The following is a 27,905-nucleotide window of genomic DNA, read 5'->3' on the forward strand; positions in this document are numbered from 1 at the left end:
TTCTGATATTATCGCCTTTGATGTCATTTATGTCTTTCTTCCCGTAATACTGGACCACTACATAAGGGGAACCCTCTCTAATACCAATGAGCTGCAACAGCCAGGGACTTGTATTTCATTCTCAGGTATCTCAAGTCTCTGAGAATCTGAATAATGCTTGTAACATGTCATCGAACCTGGTAACTCCTTTTATTTATTTTCTGATTTTGCTCTCCATGGTGTTTCATTAGCCTTACACGGGAAAACATGTTCATTTGCTTGGAAAAGATCTCGCTAAGGAGAATCTGTTATGAACGGGATAAATAATTACTGAATATAAAAGATGATCAATTCGAGATAACCAATTTCTTGAACTTGTGAGGGAGAAAAGACTTTTTGGATTAATTTTCTACTTGATCCTCATTAATGCATTCAATATACATAAATAGTTAAGGATGAGATAACCTCATTAATAAATCCTAAAACATAAGAACCAATCCTATCTTAAAACATAGGAATTAATTTGAATACAAATAAATAACAATACTAATCTATCTAGGAAGCCTTATTCTATTACTAAACTAATTTGAATAATTTATCCAGTGCTTGGGTCATAACAGAATAACCATGCCTTTGGAGGTTTCATGAAACCGTCTCATAAAATACCCCTTTCTTTCACAATGCCTTTGATGGATATTTGATGGAAAGTTTAGTTCTGCAAATGCTAAATGACAGTTTTTGACTTGTTAGGCTGTTACAACAATACCACAATCGACAGTAGATAAGAAAAATAGCAATAACTTTATCATGATTTGGGCCATGAGTATTTAACTTCAACAGAATCACCCTCTAAAGTTGTTTGAGTCCTTCTGCAAGAGAACCAAGATCAAGGTAAAATATCAATGCACTTTATAATCATGTCCAAATGCGAGCAATGAAATTTTAAGATGTAAAAGGACAATTCATCTGTTGATTTTGAAGGATGTAAACTTAGGATTTGTGGGTGAGAATGATTTGTCAAGACAAATAGATGTACATATTCTCACAGTTATCATGGGTTATAGACATATAAGGAGAATCTATATTTATGTTGAGAGAAAAATAGGGAAAAAGCACCCCAAGATATAAGTTTTAATATATTTTGGCCAATTTTATACTTATATAATAATAAAATAAAATAAAACTACACTGATCAAAATCCATTATTCATTATATAAATTATAACCTGTCATTAACTCTCATAAAACTCACAAACACAAATCAACAAATCTCCCATAACGCATAGATTGAATTTTATCTTCCAATTCTCACATACATAATAAACATTATAATAACAATTAATTATAAAAAAAAAAGGTTATAGTACCACTCTATTTATTAAATTCATACGTCCTTATTTCTTTTTTCTTTTTATAAATTATAAGACCACTTTTAAATATATTTTTTTTAAAATCACTCTCAACAAGAACAATTACACCTTATTATTATTCTTGTAATAATTTGGCATTCTAAATCAATAAGAAAAGCTTCAAAATTATTTTCTAATGGGTTATACTTAACAAATTGTTAGCTCCAACTTATGAGGTGTCTTTACCCGTATATTTTTAAGCACTTTCTTTGCACAAATTTTAATTTGTTACCTTGATACATGTAACCACACTCACATGAATGCGGGTCACACATGTGATACTTAACACCAAATACCATTTCCTTTGCACCCTTGTTTGTGGGGAGGTTGCAATCATTTCAAGTACATTCTATGCAAATCTCACTCTTTTTTGTCCATCATAATATTTCCTTAGTTGATTTAACTAAATTATCTATTATACTTTCTGTTAAACCATGTACTAACATGCAAGCCACTTTTTGTTGGGGAGATAAACACCTTAGGGAGCTTCCTTGAATAATTAATATAACATATAGAGACACTTTAACCCAAAAGGCCTAAGCCCAATGGGTATGTGCTCAATTATGCTATATTAACCACTTATTTTTCTCATCTTTATTCAATGTGGGACTTCACTCACACGTGTAACCCAACAATCTCCCCCTCACGTGTGTGTCTGCCTCTCTATAAGGTTCAAGACCTCTCTGTGGGCCATAAACAAGTCCTTCTCACTCCCCCTTACCTAATGGGCCTTTCACTTCATCAACGCGTCATCCATGGGTCTCTCGTACGCCATCCATGAGAACTACGTGTCAACCCCGCACGCACATCCATGGGAACCCCGCACATCCATGTCCATGGGAACCTTGTTTTTTTTTTTTTTTTTTTTTTTTTTTTTTTTTTTTTTTTTTTTCAGGATCTTTGTGTGTGGGCCATCTAGGCTTTCTCTGTCCTCGCTGGGTAGGGACCATGAACACCTCACCACCTTCGCCGCACACCACCATGGGCTCTGATACCACTTGTTGGAGAGATAAACACCTTAGGGAGCTTCCTTGAATAATTAATATAACATATAGAGACACTTTAACCCAAAAGGCCTAAGCCCAATGGGTATGTGCTCAATTATGCTATATTAACCACTTATTTTTCTCATCTTTATTCAATGTGGGACTTCACTCACACGTGTAACCCAACAATCTCCCCCTCACGTGTGTGTCTGCCTCTCTATAAGGTTCAAGACCTCTCTGTGGGCCATAAACAAGTCCTTCTCACCCCCCTTACCTAATGGGCCTTTCACTTCATCAACGCTCATCCATGGGTCTCTCGTACGCCATCCATGAGAACTACGTGTCAACCCGCACGCACATCCATGGGAACCCGCACATCCATGTCCATGGGAACCTTGTTTTTTTTTTTTTTTTTTTTTTTTTTTTTTTTTTTTTTTTTTTTTTTTTCAGGATCTTTGTGTGTGGGCCATCTAGGCTTTCTCTGTCCTCGCTGGGTAGGGACCATGAACACCTCACCACCTTCGCCGCACACCACCATGGGCTCTGATACCACTTGTTGGAGAGATAAACACCTTAGGGAGCTTCCTTGAATAATTAATATAACATATAGAGACACACTTTAACCCAAAAGACTTAAGCCCAAAGGGTATGTGCTCAATTATGTTATATTAACCACTCATTCTTCTCATTTTTATTCAATGTGGGACTTCACTCACACGTGTAACCCAACACTTTTAACTACACATGTCTCACCAATTAACTTGTATAAACTGTTTGAAAGTTCTCTCTCTCTTTGTCATCATAAAAGCACCTTGTAGATAAATACCACATCCAACATTTGTAAATTACACAAATATCCCTCAAACTTTCAACAATTACACAAATGCTCCTCCAATTCCCACTTTATAAATTTCCCAAATTACCAAAGCACCTCCAAAAATTAGCAAGATACCCAAAACCTACCCAAGTTACAAAAATACTCCTTCAACACTTAAAATTACCAAAATACCCCATAGCACTCGAAAAATTGTTGGAATACACCAGAACATATAAAATTACCAAATCACCCCAAACTTCTTTCAAATATCCAAAATACCTCTAAGGGGCACTAGAAAACATCATGAGGCTCACAAAGTAGATCTCAAGGGTCTAATCAAAATAGTGCAACCTGAAGATGGAACTCCCCACTCATCAAAACTAGAGTAAGCCTAATAGTAGACTATTCAGTTCAAGTATGTAAATGAGCCTTAGGCACATCCAAATATTGGATCCCAGTCAAGATAATTGCTGTTAAAGTGTCCGATTATAGTCAAGTCAGGTTATCAGGGTCATGTTTTCATATTGTCAAGTAACCCTTTTTTTTTTTTTTTAAGAAGGCACTATCAAGTAGCTGTTAAGTGTCCATTCGGCATTTGTTTTTTACCTTAAATTTTATTAATCAATAAAGACAACAAAACTATTTTTTTTTTTTTTATAATAAATAAGCAAACTTTTATTCTTTATTTCTGTCTTAATTTTAGCTCAAAAAGTTAATGATCGAATTCAATATGCTTTGTTCAAATTAGGAACAAATGCAATATTCCAAATGAATGAATTGCACTAACTATATGTGTATGACAGTGTGAGCATGTGTGAGAGAGAGAGGAAATTATTGGGTATTTCTGGTATTTACTGATTATTAAAGTGCCAATGGGCTCATGAATCATGATACATAAGGCTTTTTTTTCTTCTAAATAATTACTTTATTGAAACATAAACAGATGATTACGAAAGGGGAGAGGATCTGTCACCATCTTTACCTAACTCTCGAGCCACCAAATTAGGAAGACTAGATAGGGCAACCGGCCCTATCCAATTCAACAAAGTGCCCAAAATGTTATCAAACTCAGATTAATAGTATAGCGCCCGTGATATCAGTGGTCCCCAATTTTCGTCGTCCCATACTCCGATTGTTTTTTTATTTTTTACTATATATATTTTTGTCATTTGCTTATTCATAATTGAGTTAGATAATTATAAGTTTATAACCTGAGGGATGGAGAATTCAACAATATATAACAATGAACTAGAAGACTCTTGATCCTCTACTGTTTACTCTCATTGTTAACAATAAAAATTATAGGAATACATCTAGATTCTAGATTAAAATTTGTGACAACCTAATCCTGTAACCCATATATGACTCTTTAGATAAAAAGCTATCGGGATTTAAAGAACACTACTCATTTGCAATAACATCATAAACCAAACCTTAATTCCTTGAATAGGGTGATTAACTTTTGGTGCATGACTGTGAGCAAGAATCCACACAACTATCCACTTTCTCTTCACCTACAAATAGAAATGAACCCCCAAATATAATGTAAATAATTTGGAAAAAAAAATAGAGCTATTAGGAAGTGAGAGAGAGAGAGAGAGAATTATACTTGGGAATTCTTTGGTGCTGAAATTGGTGCACAAGGACGAAGCACAACCAAGCTTGCAGAAGTAATCGTTGTCTCTATGGGTAAAGTCTATAGGGAAGCTGGGTTTGATGCAATCTATCAAGCACTTGAAGGGGCAAGAGATAGCTGATTGGTTGGGTGTGATAATACAGAGAATGAAGCAACCCTGGTAGCAACTCTTAAACGAGGCTGTGGACTCCTTCACTAGCACCCCCATCACAAAACAAAGCAGCAGAAGTGATATATATTTTTTCTCCATTCTTCTTCTCCTTTACTAAAGGACTACAAGAAATTGCAAGTTGAATATAAACAACTATTTTGTCCAAGACTCCCACGCTTTATAAAGACTCAGTAACTAGTGTTTAGTGGATGCACAGTTTGATGGTGGAGTGAAAATGAGAAGTGAATTATGAAATGTTATAATGATAGATAAAACCACGTACATATATTTGTAGTCTTGTTGTTTCAATTATTATTAGTTTTTAACATGTTGCAACGAGATGCTTTTAGCATAAGATTTTTTTTTTTATGTAATTTTATTTTAATTCGGAGAGTTATAAGGAGGAGTCATGTATGTGAACCTTTAACATTTCTATTGAAAATAATAAAAAGTATCAATTGAATATAAAGTGAAAAACGTCCATAGCAACAAAATGTAACTATGGAAAATTACCACCTCTTTTTGTCTTTTATTCTTGGAATACGAAAATAATAATAAATAAGTAAATATAAAATAAATAGTATCGATATAAATTTACATGGTTATTGTTATAAATTTACAAGTTTATTGTAATTACACAATTAACATATATATATATATATATCAAACTTGTAAATTTATACAATTATTTATTGACTAATGTGAGTCATTTTTTGATAAAACTGTGTAAATTTTACACATTTCTCTATTATGCACCGACTTATGTGAGTGTTCTTAGAGCAACTGCATCAGTTGATGCAAAGTCTTGCAAAATAGAAAAAGTTGTTCATTTTACACATTTTGAGCAAAAAAACACCCACATCAATGGGTGTAAAATTTTGCATTTATGCATAATCTCTACAGTAACCATGCATATATGCACGGTTACGATAGCTGTGCATATCATTATTTTATTTTATTTTTCTCTCACCTCTCTTCTTTCTCCATCTGACTTCTCTCTCTCTCTCTCCCTCTCCCTCTCCCTCTCCCTCTCCCTCTGAACCGGTTTAGTATTTTTTTTTCTTTCAATTCCATCCCTTAATTCCTAAATCAAAACCTAGAAAACAATTTTCTCATTCAAAATAATAATAATAATAATAACATGGCGTTTTCACTATTTTCTACTCCACAGCAACCACAACAACAATCCCTGTTTCAACCTCAAACTTAGTCTTTTCAACCAAGTAGTCCATTCTTTTCTCAACAACAGCAACAACAACAGCAACAATTGTTTCAACCACAACAGCAGCAACAACAATTGTTCCATCTTGAGTCCCAGAAAATTCTCCTCCAGATCGAGTATTTTTTTTTTCTTATTTCCTAGTTCTTGATTTTTTTTTTCTTTTTTGCTATGTTTTTTGTTTGGTTGCCAAGAGAATGTGGAAAAATTAACAAAAACAATCCAAGATTGAGTCTTTTCTTTTCCCCACTTGTTATAGTCTCTTGGGTTTCTAAATAGAGAAACCTTAAAAATTCAAGTTCTTGATCTCGGTTGTTGATGATTTTTGGGGTTTTGATGGTTTTTATTCTTTGTTTGATCAGTGGGTGAAGGGAGTGCTTGATGATGGTGCTTGATGATCTAGGTTTTGATTAGTGGTTGATGATGGTGCATGGTTTGCAGTGACTGTGCTTGATGATGGTGGATTGATTGTTGATGGTGGCTTGGGATGTGTGTGAGAGGATTTCAAGAGAAGATAGAAGTGTGAAGGGTGAAGGAAATAATAAAAAATTGTAAAAGAATAAATATTTTATTGAATAATTATGTAGAATAGACAAATTGATGTGGGTGTTTTGTAAAAATAGGTGTGTAAAATAGAAAAAGTAGGTTCTTTTTGCAAAATTTACAAAATTTTTGCATCAACTGATGTAGTTGCTCTTAGGTGGTTAATCACAACACTAAAATTTTATGATTAGCATAGACTCCACATGTCCTTCCACACGAGAGACCTCACCAGGGGGTTGGACTGAATCAAATATTAGGACCAAATTCTATTGGTTCAACATTTATTTCCCCTCATTTCCCTCTCAAAATTTCTCACTTACATTGTTCAATTGGTTTACTGATTAATCCAAGAAATAACTAGAAATTATAATTGTGTTTGATTATATGAAGGTTACCTTTGAGGCCACCTATAGGCTATATTGTATCCATTTACCTATTGAATCTAAGTCCAAAGGAAATCAGTCCGAGCAGGGGCAGAGTTACTAATTTTTATTTGGGGGCTAAGTTGCGATACTAATATATTTATCAAAACAACCCTCACACACATATATATACACACATTTTTTATTTGATAAGTTACACACACACACACACACACACAAAAGAGCTTACTATTTCAATCAAAATTATGTTTGATGATAATCTTTCATAAAATAAAATTCATTTTTAGTATTTTCATAGTGAAATTCTTAAAAAGTTTCATTTTCAATACAAATTATCAAAATTTTCAAATTTTATACTAAAGTAAGTAAAAAATCTTTCAATTGAACTAATAAAATTTTCGAAAACATGAATGATAAAAAACTTGGAGGAATAAGTTATGCTCCAAGCATATTTGAAGCTTGCTTACTCTAACTCATTATGTGGCTACTAAAGAGACATTTCATGTGTAGTTTTAGTGACAATTTTTTTTTAATAAGTCAATGTCTTGTTAATCTCTACATAACTGGTCAAAAAAGAGAGATCCAAACATGTTTGATGTCAAAATTTATCAAATATTTAACAGATATAAGAGCACATTGTACAATAAAAAATAAAATTGTGAAAAATAAAGTATGTCTCTATAACTATTAGACAAATTATTTAAAAAAAAAAAAAATCATAAAGTATCCTAAAGAATGTCTCTATAACTATATAGGACTAATTCAAATATCAGGGGGCCAACTCTTATTTTTGTAGACTAAATTTTGAAAACATTAAAATAATTATATATATAGTATATAAAGAAAAATTTAAAATTTGGGGGTTGGGATGTACATGGCTCAACCCCTCAGTCCGAGTAATTTTGAGCTAAAAAAGGTCGATTTGATTATTGTGAATTAATTTCTTTTCATTTTGTGAGTACACTCGCTGCTCCTTTGAAAACCTTGGAAAATGTTGGTTCATTATGTTTTTATGTGATTCTGGCATGATCGCAAATTACTTTGGTACTTAAACAATTTTCTTATAAGTATGATTATATTACACAAAAAAAAGTAAAAAAAGGTCGCATCCTATTAACTTATTTGCGAACTAGTTTTGCATTGCTAAGAGCTTATCATATTGTTAAAAGAAAATTGCGTATACAGTACACTTCTCTTTGGGAAGTGTATGTTGATTCCTTTAAGCCATTCTTTACTTTGGAAAGGTAGTTCAAATTAGGACTATTCAGTATGTTTTTTTATTTATTCTTGTCTATGTGACATTTTTGTGTTTAAATTTGTTATTGTAAGAGAAAATATCACAATGAGATCCATACAGTAACGGTATTTAATTATGAAGATTATCAACATTTATCAAATTTGAAAAAGAGCTAGAAGAAGCGGTTGGATCATCCTTTTCTCTCCCCAGCCATTTCAGATTAAGAGTCTGTTTAGATACCGCTTATTTTATTAAGAGTCTATTTAGATACCGCTTATTTTGCTGAAAACTAAAAACTTATTACTGAAAACACTATAGCAAAATAATTTTTAAGTTATGAATAGTGCCATGGGACCCAGGATTTACCTAGAAATCAGTATTTTCACAAGTTTGGCTAGGTCGTGAATAGTGCCGTGGGACCCAACCAAAAACGCAAAATGCAAAAGAATTTCTAAGCAAATGTATGCTAAGAATATAAACCTTTTACATTATTTATTATTTTATTCTACTCTTCCGCTAAATTGTAGCACGGAATCATCTCCATTTACCAGCCCCATGAATAATTTCATTACCCTGTGGGTACATATATAATAAATGTACTGAAGAAAATCATTTTAGAGACTTATCCGAAATAGGGTTCTATGATAGAACTTCTATCGTGAACCTAGTCTAGCATATCACTAGGGATATGATTGAATTTCTTAAAACATTGCATGAATAAGATTTAGAGTTTTATATCTGAAATAGGGTTCATGGAAAATAAATTGATTGAGTTTCCTTTAGAATCCTCTACTCTCTTATATTATATAAATTGACTTTTGGTGCTTTTCTACATGTTTGCTTGGTTTTCTTGATATTATACTAACTATATATTTTGGGTTTAGTTTCATTCTTTTTATTTTTTATTTCTTTTTCTTTTTTTGATAAGGGGTTTAATTTCTTAAAGCATCGCATGGATAAGAATCGGAGTTTGTTTCCCAAGCACCATATCCGTGTGTGTGTATATATATATATATATATATATATCCGTATACTTGACTAATGATTGCATGTTTTCAAATTAGGAAGAGCCAGTGCAAAATAATTTCCCATTTTTTACTCCTAAATTTGAGTGGAAACTCCTTCTCTACCCTAATACATTAGTTTTGTAGTATATGATGGGTAGGTGGGGGTGGGTTTAGTTTTGAATTTGGGGAATATTGGTGATGATGCCGAAAAATCAACAGTAAGCTACACGGTCCTCACGTACTTGAAACAACACCTGCACAACACAAAAAAAGAAGACCTCGCAGAGAGCACCGGTGTGGTGCCGGCCAAATACCCTCCGAAGGTCAAGTTAGAATTTCTCACAACTCTAGAGTATCAGAGTGGGTAAATTATGCGTACCTTGGCTAATGAGGGTATTGGGGCTTTTATAGTAGAGAAAGGTTGACCTCTCTTTCCTTGGCTTAGAAGTTTTTTCCATATAGGAATCCTTATGAGCAGCGTATTTTTTGGAATCATTTTCTTATAGGAGTCTTTTTTATTATCATTGGGTGTGAGGCACAAGAAACTTCCTTACACGTATATGTGGAGAACAAGTTAGGGTTACGTCAGAATCGTCAGCCTAGTTCCTCCCTTCATCATGGTGACGTCAGCTTTCAACCCCCGTTAGAAGATAATCTCATCAGCTTTATAGACCTTGGTTCGTCAGGTGTTGATAGACACAAGGCCGACGGGTTTATTCGGGGTGTCACTCTACGCCTTGCCATGGGTAAGTCTCAATATTACAAAATTACCTTTATCAGCTGCCTCCTACTCCATAACCTCGTCAGCTAAAGTTGACGGGTTGTGGAGTTCAATTTTTAACCTTTATTTATTTAATTGTATTTATTTAGGGATAAGAAAGAGGCATATTTATGGATGTTCCCTTGAGCACCGTGCATTAATTGCTTGAACACGTGTCACATTCCAATTGGATCCGCTTCTGGACGAGGGTGTCGCTTTGTCTTCCATGCACCCTTTGATTCTATATATATCTCAGTTTTTTTCATTCTCCCCATTTTATTGCCGATCCAGAGAGAGAGCTTACTGTTTGGAGAACCTTGTTCCCGTCGTCTTTTTTCTTCCATTTGTTGAGTCCGTCACTTTTTCCAGAGACCGTTTACTTGGTAAGTCTTCTCTTCTCCTATTTATCATTTAATTATTGCGCTCTAGTTGGTAGTGTAGCCTTTTAGCGAGGCCATCAACTTAGGTGAATAGAATAACTCCGTCGCTTGTAGGTAAAAAATGTCTAAGGAAGCGATTAGTGAGCAGTCGTTAGTTCGTGAAGGAGTGGGCTACAACGAAGTCTTCCAAACAAGACAGGAGCCCGAGGAGGGCCATTCCTGGTCGTCAAGACGTCAGCCCGTTCTCCTGACGAGGACGGGGATTATATAGGAGAGGAAGATGAGGAAGAGATAGACGAGGGAGAAGTCGATGGTGAGGGAGAAGTTGATGGTGAGGAAGAGATCGAAGATGACGGGGTAATGAAGGGTGACGGGGACGAAGATGATGCGGATGGTAGGACCTCGGAGGTTGGAAGTTCGGCAAACCCTGAAAGTGGGCACGTTCGTCCATTCATACTTCCTCAAATGTGGACTGTTAATGATTTCCTTCCGAGGATGATGTCCAAGATTTTCAAGAATTTGAGGGACCATTTCCAAATCCCAGATCACATACCAATCCATCTTCTTGGGAAGTTCGAGAAGTGCTATTCTGGGGAGACGGAGGATACTGGTATGTATGACGCCACGCTGGCAGTGTGGTTGAGGTTACTACTGACGGCGTTACACCGTCAGCTGGCTAACTTTCTCGGTCTATCCGTCAGCCAAATCACCCTTAATGCCTAGAGGATCTTCATAGGATCAAAGATCTTGTAGGGTCGTCTAAGCAGAGGGAACCGTCAGCTTATGCTAGACGTGTTTTTCTGGTGCTACCGTCCCCAACATATCGTCTCTTCTTAAGGGATTTATCACTTTGCTGCTTGGAAAAAAGTACTAAGACTTGTATCAGAGATGCCCGATTCCAATAGGAACTGGAAGGGCAGATACTTTTTTGTTAAAGGGACGGATTAGGTATACCGTCTAGAAGAGTGGGACACAATGCCCTACGGCTTTGATAACACTTGGGGCATAGTTAAGGAGTTAGGTTTTATGCCGTCATCTTTTCTTGTTAAATTTTCAATTTTCTTGCAAGTGTTCTAATGTCGTCGTCTTTTCTTGTTTCAACTAGTGTTCGCCCAACCATTATTAGTGAGCAAGAGGCCTTCATCCAATAGGTTCTTGAAATCCCTTTTGAAAAGCGCAAGTGCAGGGATTTGATTACCTTTGATACACTACACGTGTATTGTGGTGGTCCGGTGCCAACCCCGGCAGCTCATAAACTTAACTCTTATTCTCGTTGTTGTGAGTATCTCTTATTTACCCCCGTCGCTTTATTCCTTTTACTTTTTAGGCATCTCCTAACTTATATCCGTCACTTATGTAGAAATGGAGGTTGCTAGGTTGAGGGCACAGGTGCATGCATCTGCTACCCAGCAGAAGAAAAAAGAAGAGAATAAGGTGAAGGGGGATGGAGCGTCTTCGTCAGCTCCAAAAGCCGTCGGGAAGGGCCCGCTCAAGAGAAAATCCTAAGAATCCTGCTGTTACCATTGGGGACAAATCCTTAAAAAAGTTGACGCCCCCCAAGATTGGCCATGGAGTGGGTAAGGGTCTGATGACGTCATTGGGCCTTGTTGCTCAGGGATCAGACCGTCGTCTTCTTACACACAAAGACTATGCCATCGAGATGGTGGGATCCATCATCAGAAATAAGGATATAAATCCTTGTGCTGAGGAGGGGACTGACAAGTGAGGGGCATCAGGCCTCTTTGATCTTACTCGGGTACGTTTTCCTTTGTGTTTATCTTGCTTACACACTTGTCTAGTAGCTGACGACTATTGTGCCTTGTAGGCGTTGATGCGTATGAAAGCTTTGCAAGATAGGGGCGTCGCTAAAGAAGGAGTGATTGCACGCTTTCATAAGTGCATAGAGCTCCTGACGGACGAGGAGGAACAATACAAAGGTGCCATTCGCTCTCTTAACGAGGAGGTAAAAAATTTGAAGGGTAAGCTGCAGAAGGAGGGTCGTCAGAGAAAGAATGAGCAAGAAACAAAGGAGAAAGTAGAGAAAGAGCTGACGACCCTCTTTGAACAAGTGGAGACGGCCAAAGCTGGCACTGTAAATGAATAAAAGGCCTCGCAGCCGTTCATAGATTTATGTGGTGGATACTATGGTGAAGGGTTTGAGGATTGCCTTAAGAAGGTTAAGTCCCTCTACCCTCATCTAGATTTTTCCAAGGTTACTATGGACGAGCCTCTGCTGTCTACTCCTGTTGACGACACTTTCCACGAGGAAACTGACGACTCCACTGAGTCTAACCCAAAGGATGGTAATGTCGTCCTCGCCCAGCTAGTCACAGATGCCCCCATCTCCTCTTTAGTCCCGTACACTGAGCTCGTGAATGTCGAGGACAATATTGCCGGGGAGAAGGTTGACGTTGTCGGGGAGAAGGTTGATGGAAACTCTCCAATCCCTCCAACTTCTTAGCTTTATGTAAATCTTTTTGATCTGTATAGTTTTTAAGTCACTGTAAAATGCCCTGTTGTTTTTTTTTTTTTTTTTTGGCTTGATTTTGTAAAGACTAACTTATGTTGATTTATATCTGTTCCTTTCAGTACGTTTCATTGTTGTATGTTCGTCTTCTTTCTTTTGTCCATACGTGAGATAATTTGTGTTATGTGGGCTTAAATCCGTCAACTTTGTGGACCTGTCCACTTAGTGGACGACTTGTCCGTTTTTTGGACTTGTCCACTTTTTGGTAATAGGCTCGTCTACCTTGTGGACCTCTAATGATAAATTCGTCTACTTTGCGGACATAGAAATAAGCTCGTCCATCTGGTGGACTTATTGATAAATCCGTCCACTTTTTATGGACTTAGTAATAAACTTTGTCCATTTTGTGGACTTAATAAATAGCTCGTCCATCTGGTGGACTTAATAATAAGCTCGTCAACTTTGTGGACTTGATGATAAATACATTCACTTATGGTTTTCGTAGCAAACTCGTCCACTTATGGACTTGGAAGCAAGCTCGTCCATTTTATGGACTCGTCCTCTTTTTGGACTTAGTTGCAAATTCGTCCACTTTATGGACTTGGTAATATACTGTAGAAAAAACACATTGAGTCATATCTGAATGAAACTCCTCTTATTATGATAAACCATGCATTTGTAGAAAAAGTAGTTCTAAAAAAAACCTGCCCTTTGGGCTCAAAAAAGAGTTATTGTAGCAAAATCTAAAGCAAAATAGAAAAATTGAGGAGTGTAGCTAAATTTAACCAAAAAAATAAGGGGGGTGCTGCTCTTCACGCTATCTTCTTTACTGGTAGTATTTCCGCAGGTGCTCGGCGTTCCATGGGTGGTGTAGCTTTCGTCCGTCCATTGTCTCCAGGTGGTAAGTACCCTTCCTCTGCCATGATGTGACTCGGTAGGGTCTTTCCCAATTGGGGCCGAGCTTTCCTTGGGTAGGGTCTCTAGTAGTGCCCATGACTTTCCTTAAAACGAGATCTCCAACCTGAAAGTCTCTGTACCGAACCCGGGAGTTATAGTGTTTAATCATGCGGTCTTGGTACCGCGCGAGCCTTTGTTCTGTTGTCGCTCTGACTTCGTCAACTAGATCAAGCTACAGATGCATAGCCTCGTCGTTTTTTCTTTCATCATGGTTGTCTACCCTGTAGCTTGTGAGTTCGACCTCAGCTGGAATGACTGCTTCACTCCCGTACGTTAGCCAAAATGGTGTTTCTCCTGTGGGCGTCCTCGCCGTTGTCCTATACGCCCATAGTATGCTCGGCAACTCTTCAAGCCATATACCCTTTACCCCCTTGAGCCAAGTCTTGATAATTTTGGGTAAGGATCAGTTCGTGACTTCAATCTGTCCGTTTACTTGAGGGTGGGTGGGGGAGGAGTAATGATTTTTGATCCCTAACTGCGAGCAAAAATCCCGGAAATGGTCGTTGTCAAATTATTTCCCGTTGTCTGAGACTAAAACTCTAGGGATCCCAAACCTGCATATGGTGGACCTCCAGACGAAGTTTCTCACGTTCTTCTCCGTAATGGTGGCTAAGACTTCAACTTCTACCCATTTTGTGAAGTAGTTGATGCCTACTATCAAGAACTTCAACTGTCGCACCACTATTGGGAATGGCCCTATGATGTCTAGGCCCCATGATGTCTAACCCCCACTAAGTGAACGGCCATGGGGCTGTCATAGGGGTCAACTCTTCAGACGGCTGTCAGATGATGTTGCTGAATCTTTGGCATTTGTCGCAGGCTTTGACATAAGTCTGAGCATCTTTTTGCATAGTGGGCCAGTAGTATCTTCCTCGAATCAGCTTGTGCGCTAATGATCGTGACCTTGAGTGGTTTCCGCAAATCCCTTCGTGGACTTCTCTCATGACGTAATCTGCTTCTTCGGGACCCAAACACCTTAGGTATGGGTGGGAGAAGCCTCTCTTATATAAGACGTCCTACATCAAGATGAATTGCGCTACTTGGACCTTCAGCTTCCTTACGGCCTCCTTTCCGTCTGGTATGACGCCATTTTCAAGTAAGAGATTAACGGCGTGGTCCAATTGCTGTTAGAACCTATCTCTTGCACATTGATGGTATCTATCAGTGGAGAAAGCTGAACAAAAGAGAGTACGTTATCAATGGTGGTCATATTTTCGACTGAAGCTACTTTGGCAAGGTGGTTGGCTTGCTCGTTCTCTCCTCTAGGGATCTGGATAATTTTGGCCTTCAACTCGTCCACTCTTCTCCTTACTTGATCCAGATATCTCTTCATTCTTTCACCTTTGCACTCATAATCTCCGTTTACTTGGTTACTGACAACCTGAGAGTCGCAGTAAAGAACCACTCTTACGGCTCCTGTTGCTTTGGCGAGATCAAGCCTAGCCACTAAAGTTTCGTACTCCGCTTCATTGTTGGTGGTAGGGAAGTCGAGGTGAACCATACATTCGATCAGGTCTCCTTCAGGGGAGAGAAGTAGGACACCTATGCCCCTGGCCTACCTGTTTGAAGACCCGTCTATGTGTACATTCCACTGCGGACATTCATCTGCCCCCTTCTCTTCCCTGTTGGTGAACTCTGCTATAAAGTCAGCGATGACTTGCCCTTTGATGGCAGTGCGTGGGCGGTACTGAATGTCAAACTCACTCAACTCTATCGCCCATAGCGCTAATCGACCAACAGCTTCAGGGTTGCTCATTGCGGCCCGTAAGGGCTTGTCGGTTAGGACGATTACCGTGTGGGCTTGGAAGTATGACTTGAGTTTGCGGGCTGCTGTAACTAAGGCGAAGGCAAGCTTTTCCATGGGCGGATACCTTTCCTCTGCACCGCAAAATGCCCGACTGGCGTAGTACACGGGTTTTTGAACCTTGTCTTCTTCTCTGACCAACGCTGCACTGACGGTTGCCGAGGAGACAGCCAAATACAAGAAAAGCTCTTCCCCCGGTTGCGAAGGATACGAACCTATTCAAGGTAGCTACTTTGCCATTTATACTCTACCCTTCTTTCACGTTTTTCGGGGGGGCCATCTCTACTATGGCTCTGATCTTGTCTGGGTTGGCCTCAATACCTCTTTGAGACACCATGAAGCCTAGAAATTTTCCCGCTGTTACCTCAAATGCACACTTACTCGGATTAAGCTTCATGTTGTAGGAGCGAAGGGTGTTGAATGTTTCCTCAAGATCCTTTAAATGGTCTTCTTTTCTTCTTCTCTTCGGGTTTTTACCAACATGTCGTCGACGTAGACCTGAACATTCCTCTCGATTTGGTTCACAAATATCTTGTTCATGAGCCTTTGATACGTCGCGCCCGCGTTCTTAAGGCCAAATGGCATTACTTTGTAACAAAAAAGACCTTGGCTGGTAACAAATGAAGTCTTCTCCTGATCCGCTTCATCCATCCGAATCTGATTGTACCTTGAGAAGGCATTCATGAAGCTCAGTAGCTGGTGCTGAGTTGTAGAGTCTACTAGTACGTCGACTTAAGGAAGGGGGTAGCTATCCTTGGGGCATGCTTTGTTTAGATCCGTAAAGTCTACGCACATCCTCCATTTCCCGTTGGCCTTCCTGACACTATGTTCGCCAGCCAGTCAGGATAGTATACTTCCCTGATAAAGCCCGCCTCTTGTAACTTGCCAACTTCTTCTGCTATTGCTCGGTCTTGCTCTTGGGCGAATACTCGCTTCTTCTCCTGGACGGGTGGAAAGGAAGGTGACACATTCAGCATGTGTACTATGACTGACGAGTCGATTCCTGGCATGTCTTCATGACTCTAGGCAAACACATCCTGATTCTCCTTGAGGAAGGCTACTAGCTCTTGGCAAACCGTTGGGCTGGCGAGAGTGCCAATCCTTGTGGTTCTGTCCGATCTGGAGCTATCGAGAGGTATCTCCTCGAGCCTCTCTACGGGTTTTGCCCCTGTCCACTATTCTTCTATGCTCAAGGTCTGTAGATGGTCGTCCATCTCCAGCATTGCAATGTAGTATTCGCACGCAGCTACCTGGTCTCCTCGTAATTCCTCTACTCCGTACTCCGTGGGGAATTTAATCATCAGGTGGTAGGTTGAAGTTATGGCCTTCCATGAGTTAAGGGTTGGTCGTCCTATAATGGCATTGTAGGCGGAGGAGCAATCGACAACAAGGAATGTAACATCCCTAGTGATTTACTGAGAATAGTCCCCAATTGTTACAAGCAATGTGACCGCGCCAAGGGGGTATACCTTTGTTCCTTCAAACGCAACGAGTGGAGCGTTGGTTGGAACTAGGCGTTTTCTGTCGATCCATATTTGTTGGAACACTGGGTAGTAGAGAATATCTGCAGAACTACCATTGTCGACCAAGACCCGGTATCTGTTATAATCTCCTACTCGGATGCTAACGACGAGCGCGTCGTCATATAGGTGGTGAAGACGTCGGGCATCTTCTTCCGAGAAACCAATAATTGGATTATCGACCCATGGCATCTTTAGGATGACGCCTGTCATCTGAACATTCTGAACCATTCTGAGGTAAGTCTTTTGGGCTTTCTTGGACGAGCTGGTGGTTGTCGTGCCTCCCACAATCATCCTTATATCTCCCAAAGGTGGTTTGGGACACTCGTTGTCCCGTCGGAGGGCTTGCTCTTGAGGAGGCGGATCTGTTCTCTCCCTACTGACGAACTTTTGTAACTTTCCTTGCTTGATAAGGGCTTCGATTTGTTGCTTTAAGTCATAACAGTCGGCCGTGTCATGACCGTGATTACGGTGGAAACGGTAGTACCTATCTCTAGGCCATTTATTGGAATCTCCCTTCAGCTTTCTGGGGAAGGTTAAGGCTTCATCGTCCTTGATTTGCATTAGGACTTGGTTGATTGGGGCAGTTAGCGGGAGAAGCTCGTGAATCTCCCTGCGGGGGGCTTAGAGCACCTGTCCTCCCGTCGTTCTCTGGTTCTTGCCATCTTTCGCCCTCTGTCCTGCCGCGTGTCTTCCTGCCTCTCTCTCTTTCTAGGCTTTTCCTCTCGAGTCAATAGTACATCTTCGGCATTCATGTACTTGGTGGCCCTATAAAGCACATTCGACATGGTTTTTGGGTCGTTCTTGTATAAAGAAAACAAAAACTTACCCTTCCGCAACCCATTTGTGAAGGCTGCTACAAGTATCTTGTCGTCAGCTTCGTTAATCGAGAGCGCTTCCTTGTTTAAGCGGGCTATGTAAGATCTCAGCATCTCGTCCTCTCGCTGTTTGATACTCATCAAGCATGCAGTAGACTTCTTATACCTATGCCCCCCAATAAAGTATAAAGTGAACAGGGCGCTTAGCTCCTTGAAAGTACTGATGGAGTTAGGCGTCAGTCGGTTGAACCAAATTCTCGCAGGACCCTTTAGCGTCGTAGGGAAGGCCCTACACATGATCTCGTCTGCTACTCCTTAAAGGTGCATCAAGGTCTTGAAAGTCTCTAGGTGATCGAGAGGGTCCTTGACTCCATCGTAGCTTTCTATCTAGGGCATGCAAAACTCCTGCCGTAGGGGGAAGGAGTTGACGGATGTGGTGAAAGGTGAGTCGATTCGGTGGACCAGATCATCGAGGTCGCTGGACACTTGTCCTTTGAGGGCGTTCATCATAAGGTCCATCCGTTCCTTCATCATCTGCATTTCTGTGACAATGTAAGGGGGAGCCGTGTTTGTAGTGGAAGGACGGCTCATGTCTTGTCACTTCGGTCTGCTTGGGGTGTTACTACCTTCTGGACCCTCTCGGTCTCTCCTCTCGGCACTAGTACCTTCTTGGTCTTCCTCTTGGGTACCCATAGCAGCATTCTTCTGCCGTAGCTATTCTTCAAGGTCCTGATTCTATTTAGTGAGACGTTCCACTGCTGCCGTGAGGGTTTGAACCTACCTCTCCAGGGTAGTGGGTCGCGGCTCGTCTCCCTAAACGTTGTTGGTAGTTGCCATCGAATGAGTAAGTACCATACAACTCTTTGTCCAAGAAGTGATAGGCTAAAGTGCGCGTTCCCACAGACGGTGCCAACTAATGATGCCGAAAAATCAACAGTAAGCTACACGGTCCTCACGTACTCAAAACAACACTTGCATAACACAAAAAGAGAAGACCTCGTAGAGAGTACCGGTGTGGTGCCGGCCAAATACCCTCCGAGGGTCAAGTTAGAATTTCGCACAACTCTAGAGTGCCAGAGTAGGTAAATTATGTGTACCTTGGCTAATGAGGGTATTGGGGCTTTTATAGTAGAGAAAGGTTGACCTCTCTTTCCTTGGCTTAGAAGTCTTTTCCATATAGGAATCCTTATAAGCATATTTTTCGAAATCCTTTCCTTATAGGAGTCCTTTTGATCATCATTAGGTGTGAGGCATAAGAAACTTCCGTATACGTATACGTGGAGAATAAGTTAGGGTTACGTCAGAATCGTTAGCCGAGTTCCTTCCTTCATCACGGCAGCGTCAACTTTCAACCCCCATCAGAAGATAATGTCGTCAACTTTATAGACCTCTGGTTCGTTAGGTGTTGATAGACACAAGGCTGATAGGTTTATTCGGGGTGTTACTCTATGCCTTGCCATGAGTAAGTCCCAATATTACAAAATTACCCTTATCAACTAGGATTGATTTGGGCCCATTAAAAGGGTGATATATTATGGAGGAGAAGTGTAATTTTTAATATTAAAAATGATGTCATGTCACTTAAAAAAATAGTGTCATATTTCATCAATTACTCATTTTTGAAACTTATGGACTAATAGTACTCATTTAAAACTTCAATCACCGAAAACGCTCGCAAGGTAAACTTTAGGAACCACTGTGTATTTTGGCTTTTAATCATTTTATAGCTTTAACAAAAAACCAACATAAGTTGTACTTGATAAGAACATAAAATCATTTCATGATAATTTTTAAGTACAATATCTTTGTTTCTAAAAAAAAAAAGTACAATATTTTTGATAATGAGACCTTTTAACATGACTTATTGATGTATAATAATCCCAACGATTCTGTCATTGTAAATAAAACACATTTTTCAAGGGTGGGCTAGGCAAGTATTGGCTAACCTTCTCATTTATGTCGAAACTAAGAAAATCTCTGTTTTATTAAGAATATACATTTTAAAATAGGCTACACATGAGAGGGGTAGCCCTCCCTTCCATGGATTGAATAACCTTGAATTGCACCATATAAATAGAAAGATTTGCCACCTTCTTTTTCTTTTTTTTTTTTTTTTTTTTTTTTTTTGATGAACAGATTTACCACTCAACTGTAAATCCAAGAGTTAGACCTTTTGAATATAAATCACTGTCAGGTTTTTTTTTTTTTTAATCTTCTTCCATCTCCCTGTGTGTGTTAAAATAGTTAGTATTCTAAAAAAAAAAGAAAAAAGATTTACCACTCAACTATAAGGTCAGTGGAATTGAACTTTTATTTTATTTTCAGAACATAAGATGGTATTATTACAAGCAAATATTAAAGGAAGCAACTAATAGATCCTCTCGTAGCTTTATCTACAAGTCTCCATAGAGTCCTTCACTTCATCAATATGTGTCAGCTTGCCTACAAAGTACAAACGTGCCAGAAGATTCTCAAAAGAGGAACAGTTCATACTTCATACATTATATATAATAAATAATTTTAAGTCTCTTAAACCAACCACTTCCTTCATCCAATTATTAGCATCAAATTTATTTAAAAGGGAACAATATCATCATAAATACTAATTTAGTAGCAAATTTTCTTTCCCTTACCAAAGTACTCCCAGAAATTCCAAGTTAAATAGAAACAACTTTGTCCTAGAACTCCTTATAGCTTTATAAATATTAAAGACTCGGCAAGTAGAAACCTAACTAATATTCCCAAAATATTTGATTCTTGAAAGAAAAAAAATTCCTCCCAGAACAGTTTTGGCTGATCTCCAAATTATTGGCAATTCCATGTCCAAAAATAGGTTAAAACATAATGGGGATTACTATTTATGAACTTCATTTAGATATAGAGATGAGTTGGTAGAATTTAATCCATCCATTTTAAAAATAGAAAGTAGAGTGTTTAAAAGGGAAACAAATCATTTGTTTCACTTGCAATATATTCGCTTGACTTTCCCTAAACAAAATTTAGTAGTGCTACACGTACTACAAGTTTTACTACATTAAATTTACAAATTGATATATCATCAATCATAAAAAGACAATTTAAATATACAAATATAAGTTTGTTGAAGGTTACCAATCAAATTCATAGCCATATCAAGTTTTATGCAAATCCCCTAACTAACTAACTAATGTAACTAACTCTTGACAGCTAACTAACTCTTGACAGCTAGCATAATAGTGGTAAAGTGGTAACTGATTGTAACTAATTGTGCTGACTATGTTATTCTCTGTTGACTGTACTTTTTTAATTGTTGTCTAGTTTGTACACTTCTTTTTCTTTTTTATTATGGGAAAGTAGTTTCATTCAAATGAAATTGGATAACAAGAGCAAGATACAGAGGCGGATAGCTAAACTAGGCACAATCACTCTGTTGAAGATGTTGCATTAGAGCATTAGCATTAGGGGGTGTTTTACAAGCCCCAGTTGCTATTTTAGCCACTAAAAGCCCAAAAACATGCTCCAACTTGGTATGCAAAACCTAAAAAAATTCTTCATTTTTTTCTCTATCTCTCTTACTTTTTCTCTAACCCTTAGAAACTTTCCTCTCTCAACTCTCTGAAAGTCTCCTTTCTCAACTCTCTGCTTGCTTGGTGCTTGTGGGTTTTGTGTGGATTTTCCTTTGATTTTTTTATGGGTTTTTGTGCATATGGTGTTGTGTTGTGTTGGAGGTGGGGTGTTGCTATGGTGGTGAGGTGGAGGGCGTGGGTTTGTGTGGATCAGTGTGTTAGAGGTTCGGGTTTGTGGATCAGTGTGTTAGAGGTTCGGGTTTGTGGTGATTGGCATTTGTGGTGGACATCGGTGTCTGTGGTGGAGCGTGGAGGTTTGTGTTCGTGGTGTGGTTCATGGTTGTGGTTGAGGTGTGGGTCACGGTGGTTATGGATTGAATCATTTTGGTGGTGATGGGTTGAATAATTTTGGTATGGTTTCGGTTTGGCAGGTTTTGGTTGATTTTGTGGGTTTGGTGGTTTGTTGTGATGTTTGGTGGTGCTGTGGTGGTGGTTCAATGGGTTTGGTATAGGCTTTTTGGCTGGCTCTCAATGGTTTGCTGTGTGAATGGTGATGGGTCTTGGTGTTTTGTTGGGTTTGTAGTGGTTGTTTAGATGTATGAGTTGTGGGTGATGTTGGCAGGTAGTAGTGGGGAAGAGGAAGAGTTGTTTGGTAGAATAGGAGATGGGAGAGAAGAGAGAAAAATAGATTTTTTATATTATTTTAATGAGGTGTATATAAAAATAGAAACAATGATGTAGGGTGAGTTGTAAAATTAATTGTAAAATAGATAAAGTAGGTTTTGAGGATGCAAAATAGAACTCTTTCATCCCTGGATAACTGCATGTATTGTTTCTTAAGTATTAAGATGTAATCATCAACCAAGATAAATGCACAAAAACATTATTCTTTAATATATTAAGATGTAATCATCTACCAATAAAAACAAAATAATACAAAATAATATTATTTCTTAAGAGCATCAGCTATTGCCCAAAAAAAAAAATTTTATTTTCACAAATTATACAAAAATTTATTTTTGCTACTTTAATATAGCATTTAAAATGTCTTATACAATAGCGTTTGTGGTATTTGGTGTTCTAAATACTAAATATTTATCATTTAGAACACTTGATGCTAGTACTCTAATATTGGGCTAACTACGATTTTTTATTTTTTATTTTAAAGTTTTATTTTTGTAAAGTTTTTGAGTTTGATAGTTGCTAGTTGGGCTAGACTAATTAAAAGGGAGAATGTCTAAGTTTTTGGAAGAGGGAAGTGTAGATCTAGAAATTAAAGAAAAAAAATTAACCAATAAAATTTTTTTTGCTTTTTTTCTTTGGGCCAGGGCCCAAAATTTTTTTTTCCTTTTCTTTTCTTTAGGCCTGGGGCCCAAACCCCCTTGGGTCCATCCCTGGTTTTAGCTAAACTGCCTCTAGCAAACTAGGCAAGTTCATGAGCAACCTTGTTGTGATCCCTTTTCAAATGACGAATCTTCTAACTTCTAAAGGAGCCAAGAAGATCTCTAATACCTTTGGTAGAGATGTCCAAGGCAGAGCATCGATTTCAAAGATGACTTACGAGATTGGGGGGGGGGGGGAGGGGGGGGGGCTGCTTTCCAACCAGATTCTTTCGGGGGGCTGCTTTTGGATAAACAAGGCAGTAGCCTCATTTTGGTCTAGCATTAGTCTTCTAGCAAAACTCCAGATTTGTCTAGGAGGTTGGCTGATATCCTCAAAGACTTTTGGATTCCTGTTTTACCAAATAGACCAAGCCGGTCATAAAGAAAACCTCCAAATGTTGGGAGGTTCCTTCAACTAGGATTGTCATAGCAATGTTTGATACATCCATAGAAACAACTGTTAGATTCACTGGATAGTCTTCCCACATATCCCAGACTTGCCTGGCAAATTCACAAAAGATTAAGGAGTGTGTGATGGACTCACTTGCTTACAGGATGGGCATAAGTCATCTGCGTTTACTTCCCTTCTGCATAAATTCAGTTTATAGTTTTATACAGTACAAGACACATGCACAAGTATTTTGGAAAATAAACGTTTTTTATAATTAAGGGATCATTTGGTGACAGATGCTGAAAATCGTCAGTAAGTCACATAATACTCACATGCTCAAGACAATACCTGTAAGACAAAAACAAAGAAGAAAAACCTAGGAGAATACCGATGTGGTACCGGCCAAAGACCCTCCGAATGTTAAGTTAGAAAACTTTTCACCACTCTAGAGTGCCAGAGCTGGGAGAATTATGTGTACCTTATTTTCTGAGGGCCTTTGGGTTTTTATAGTAGTGTAGAACCGACCTCCGTTTCTTGCATAGGTGGTTCCTTATGGAGAAGATCGTCATTAATGGGTGTATATTACGGGATCCTTCTCATGTTAGGATTCTATTCATATCGTGACTCTATCGACTAGGGTTAATTGTGGGACGCAAGTTGTTTCCATTTAGGATTCCTTGGAGGTCACTTAAACCATGTGGATGCCACGTGGCCTTGAGACCCGTCCACCTTGCGTCCATGCATCTTGGATCCATCCACTATTAGCCCACTGGTCTAACACCGTCAGGTTTATTTAAATGGACCTGTCATCCCTAATTTTACCCTCTTCATTTGGTATGATATTTTAAGCAACACTTCTCAATTTTTATTGGTAAATTCATTATTCGAATACCATTTCACGAGTATATATGAGTCTCCAAGACAATTTTCCAATTGAAATTTCAAGGAACAGTTCCAGTCATCAACCAACTAAAGAAAACAACATATACCACTTCCATCAGCTATTACTTTCTGTGTGGTTGCAATCATAAAGAAACACTATTGCTATAATAGAGGAGGCAAAAGAAAACCCACAAATAATAATAATGATAAACTGATAGTAAGTCCTTTTTTTTTTTTTTTTTTTTTTTGAGAATAAGTGGGTCCAAAATTCTAAATAGCCTTACAATCATCCTAATTAAGTAAAACCCATTTCCTAAAAATAAAATTAAAAAAAAAAAAGTAAAACCCATTTGATATTTTACTCATTTTAATTTCTTACACTTGGAAAAAAAAATCCCATTGAAAAATTCTAGTATATTCCAAGATCAGAAATGTTCCTTTAGGCTCCGTTTGGGAGTTCATAAGGGAATGAAATGGAATGATCATAAGAGAATGGAAAGGAATTGAATATATTTAAGTAAGGGAAAGGAATGGAAAAGAATGAAATGGAATGGAATTAAGTAACCTTGATTGGATGTTTTAAAATAAAGAAATATAAAAGAATGAAAATGAATGGAATGTAAGTAATCTTGTTTGGGAGCAATATGGAGGGAATGGAATGGAATCATTTTATGACAATATTACTATTAGACCCCTATTTTAAAATAAAGAGTTGAATATATAGGGGTATTTTTGGAGTTTTAGTAAAAAAATCATTAAATCTAATTTCATTCTCTCCCATTCCTCCCAATTTCGGGGGGAATGAAAATTTGAGGTTTTAAGAAAATAGAAAGGAACGAATATTCTCTCCTACCCATTCCATTTTCTCTCACTTAAACTCTCAAACAAGGGAATGTGCTTTCCATTCCCTCCATTAAAACTCTCAAACAAGAGAATGGAATAATATTCTAAAATGATTCTTTTCATTCATTTCCATTCCATTCCATTCTCTCCTTCCAAACGAGGCCTTAATGCAGTGATCAACAACCATGTCTTCATGTGTCAAAAAAAAAAAAACCATGTCTTCCCCAAAAAACAAAATAAAAAACAAACTGAAATAATTGTTTCTTTTTTTTTCCTTTTCCTGCATATTCTTCTGCAACCAAATGAAAAACCCAAAACAAAAGTGAACCCCAAGAACAGAGGAATTATTAGAGTGAATATGAGGCTAGAGCTTCTGAAACATGTCGTGGCTATGGTACACGACGTCAGGAGTGGTGGCCCAGCTGACGAGAGCCGAGAAAGGCCCACATGAGTAACCCAGACAAGTAAAGCAATGGAAGCACCACTAAGTACTGCAGGTTTCACTGGTGGAAGTGGGAGAGAAAGAGAGAAACTCAAATTTGGGGAAGTAGATGTGAAAAAAGAAAAGAGAAAAGGGAGAAATAGAGAAGCACGCGGATTGCCAGCGTGTCAAAATTATGAACCTTTGGATTAAATGAACGACTGATCTCAATCCCTGCTTTACCATTTTTTTTTTCTCTACCCCCAAAAAGCAAGAATAATTTTGCACTAATTAACAAAATCAATATATTTAAGGTATGTTTGGATACCGTTTATTTTGTTGAAACTGAAAAATTATTGTTGAAAGTACTGTAGATAAAGGTAAAAATTAGTTGAAATAGTACAGTGAAGCCTATAAATATTGCCAAAAAGTGCAGTGGGGCCCATGAATAGTAGCAAAAATAAGCTGAATAGTGAAATAATTTTAATTTTTCATTTCAATCCAAACACACACTTAAAGGAGAAGAGTTTAAATTCAATATTGCCAATATGAGCAACCACATCACTGGTTGCAAAAATTTGCAAAATATAAAAAGTACTCAATTTTGCACATTTTAACCCAAAAAATATCCACATTAGTACTTGTAAAAATGTGCAAATATACACAGCTGCTTTGCAAATGAACAGTAAATGCATGGTTACTGTTCATGTGCAAATGATTTTTTATTCTTTTTTTTCTCTCTCCTCTATCAAATTACTTCTCTTCCTCTACGTCTACAACAACCAGCAGCTTCCCCAACATCTACAACAACCCAGCACAGTAGAATAAGAAGAAGGAAGAAGAAAATAACCACCCAACCACCAAACCTAGCACCACCACCAAACACCGCAACCTAGCACAGAAAATTAACCCAAAATCAATGGAAAAGCAATTAGAAAACCCAACTCAAAATCAAGACAAACCCATTGGAAAACCCAACTCAAAATCAATCAAAACTCATCAGGAAACCCAACCCAAAGACAGTCCAAACCCACTGGAAAACTCAGCCCAAACCATACTCAACGGAAAACTCACGTGAAAAGCCCAACGGACCTGGATCTGCCGCCCGATCTACTGCCGTTGGGTCTTCCACTGTTGTTGCCACCGGATCTTCCCAGATTTACCGCTGCATGTGAGTGTTAAGGGAGACGGTTCAGACGGTTTGGGATATGGGTTTTGGAGATCGCAAGTTTGACATGAACAAAGATCTAAAGAAATACAATTTGGTGAATCCAATCATGAAGAATACAGTGCCACTTCATCCCTATGGTTGGACTGCTATTAGGTTCAAGGCTGATAACCCAAGTGCTTAGCTTTTCCATTGCCATATCGAATGGGCTTGGAATTGATATTTGAGAGAGAGACGGTATTAATAAATATGGGTTTAGGATATGAGAGAGGAAGAGAGTTGAAGGAGACAGTTTAGATGGTTTGGGATATGGGTCTAGAATTGATATTTGATATATAGGTATTAATAAATAATAACAAAAAAAGAATAAATAATATTATTTAAGTAGAATAGATTTGTAAAATAAATAAACTGATGTAGGTGTTTTGGAAATGTGATAGTGTAAAATGGAAAAAGAAGATTTTTAGTATAAAATAGACAGAAAAATTTGGCCGAATTGATGTGAATGCTCTAACGAATGAAGTGATTATAAGCCCAATCACAAGGATTTAAAAGGCAACAATTCATATGGTCTCTATTAGCCCAATAACAAGGACTTAAAAAGCTAACACTCACATCCCATTAACATAAAATATCTCTCTAATCTCCTCCTCCATCATCGTTGCTTCCACCACCATCATTTTCTCCACTGTCTGAGACTCCTCCTCCGCCTTTGCCTCCTCCACTACCACCACCACCTCCACCCCCTCCTTTACCACCTCCGTCGCCGCCTCCTCCACCTCCTCCGCAGCCGCTGCGAGGGCATCCATATTGTCTAAGGTACGTCATATCGTTCGACATTCGGAGGACATGGGGCAGCATTTTCAAGACTGCCTCTACAACAATTTCAAGCTTAGTTGAGTTGTTATCAACTTGTGGTGCCATTTTGATGTTATCAAACCCCAATAGAGCCTTGCATATCTCTTTTGTAGCCTCTCCGAGGCTTTTCTTTTTGTCCACTAAATGATAAATCCTCCCAATACTTTTGAGTCCCACTTTCATCGTTCCCTCGCAAACACTAAATTTGGACAGTCTGTTGAATAGTTTGTCCTTATCACCTAACAATACAATACAACCAAATCAGAATTCAAAAAAAAAATATAATGAATATAATTTTCAAAAAAAAAAAAAAATCATTTATATACATGATTTGGTTTATTAT

At 38.2% G+C, this 27,905-nt stretch overlaps 2 protein-coding genes across 2 annotated transcripts; both read right to left on the reverse strand.

Annotated features, from left to right (window-relative positions):
• Nucleotides 1-17,146: 17,146 nt before the first annotated feature.
• LOC115990235 lies at nt 17,147-17,818 on the reverse strand. Its single transcript, XM_031114082.1, has one exon. The coding sequence runs from the start codon at nt 17,816-17,818 to the stop codon at nt 17,147-17,149; it is 672 nt and encodes a 223-aa protein (XP_030969942.1).
• Nucleotides 17,819-17,841: 23 nt separating this feature from the next.
• Nucleotides 17,842-18,369, reverse strand: LOC115990236. Its single transcript, XM_031114083.1, has one exon. The coding sequence runs from the start codon at nt 18,367-18,369 to the stop codon at nt 17,842-17,844; it is 528 nt and encodes a 175-aa protein (XP_030969943.1).
• Nucleotides 18,370-27,905: the final 9,536 nt, after the last annotated feature.

The sequence above is a fragment of the Quercus lobata genome, chromosome 5 (assembly GCF_001633185.2).
Source record: "Quercus lobata isolate SW786 chromosome 5, ValleyOak3.0 Primary Assembly, whole genome shotgun sequence".
Taxonomy (NCBI): Eukaryota; Viridiplantae; Streptophyta; class Magnoliopsida; order Fagales; family Fagaceae; genus Quercus; species Quercus lobata.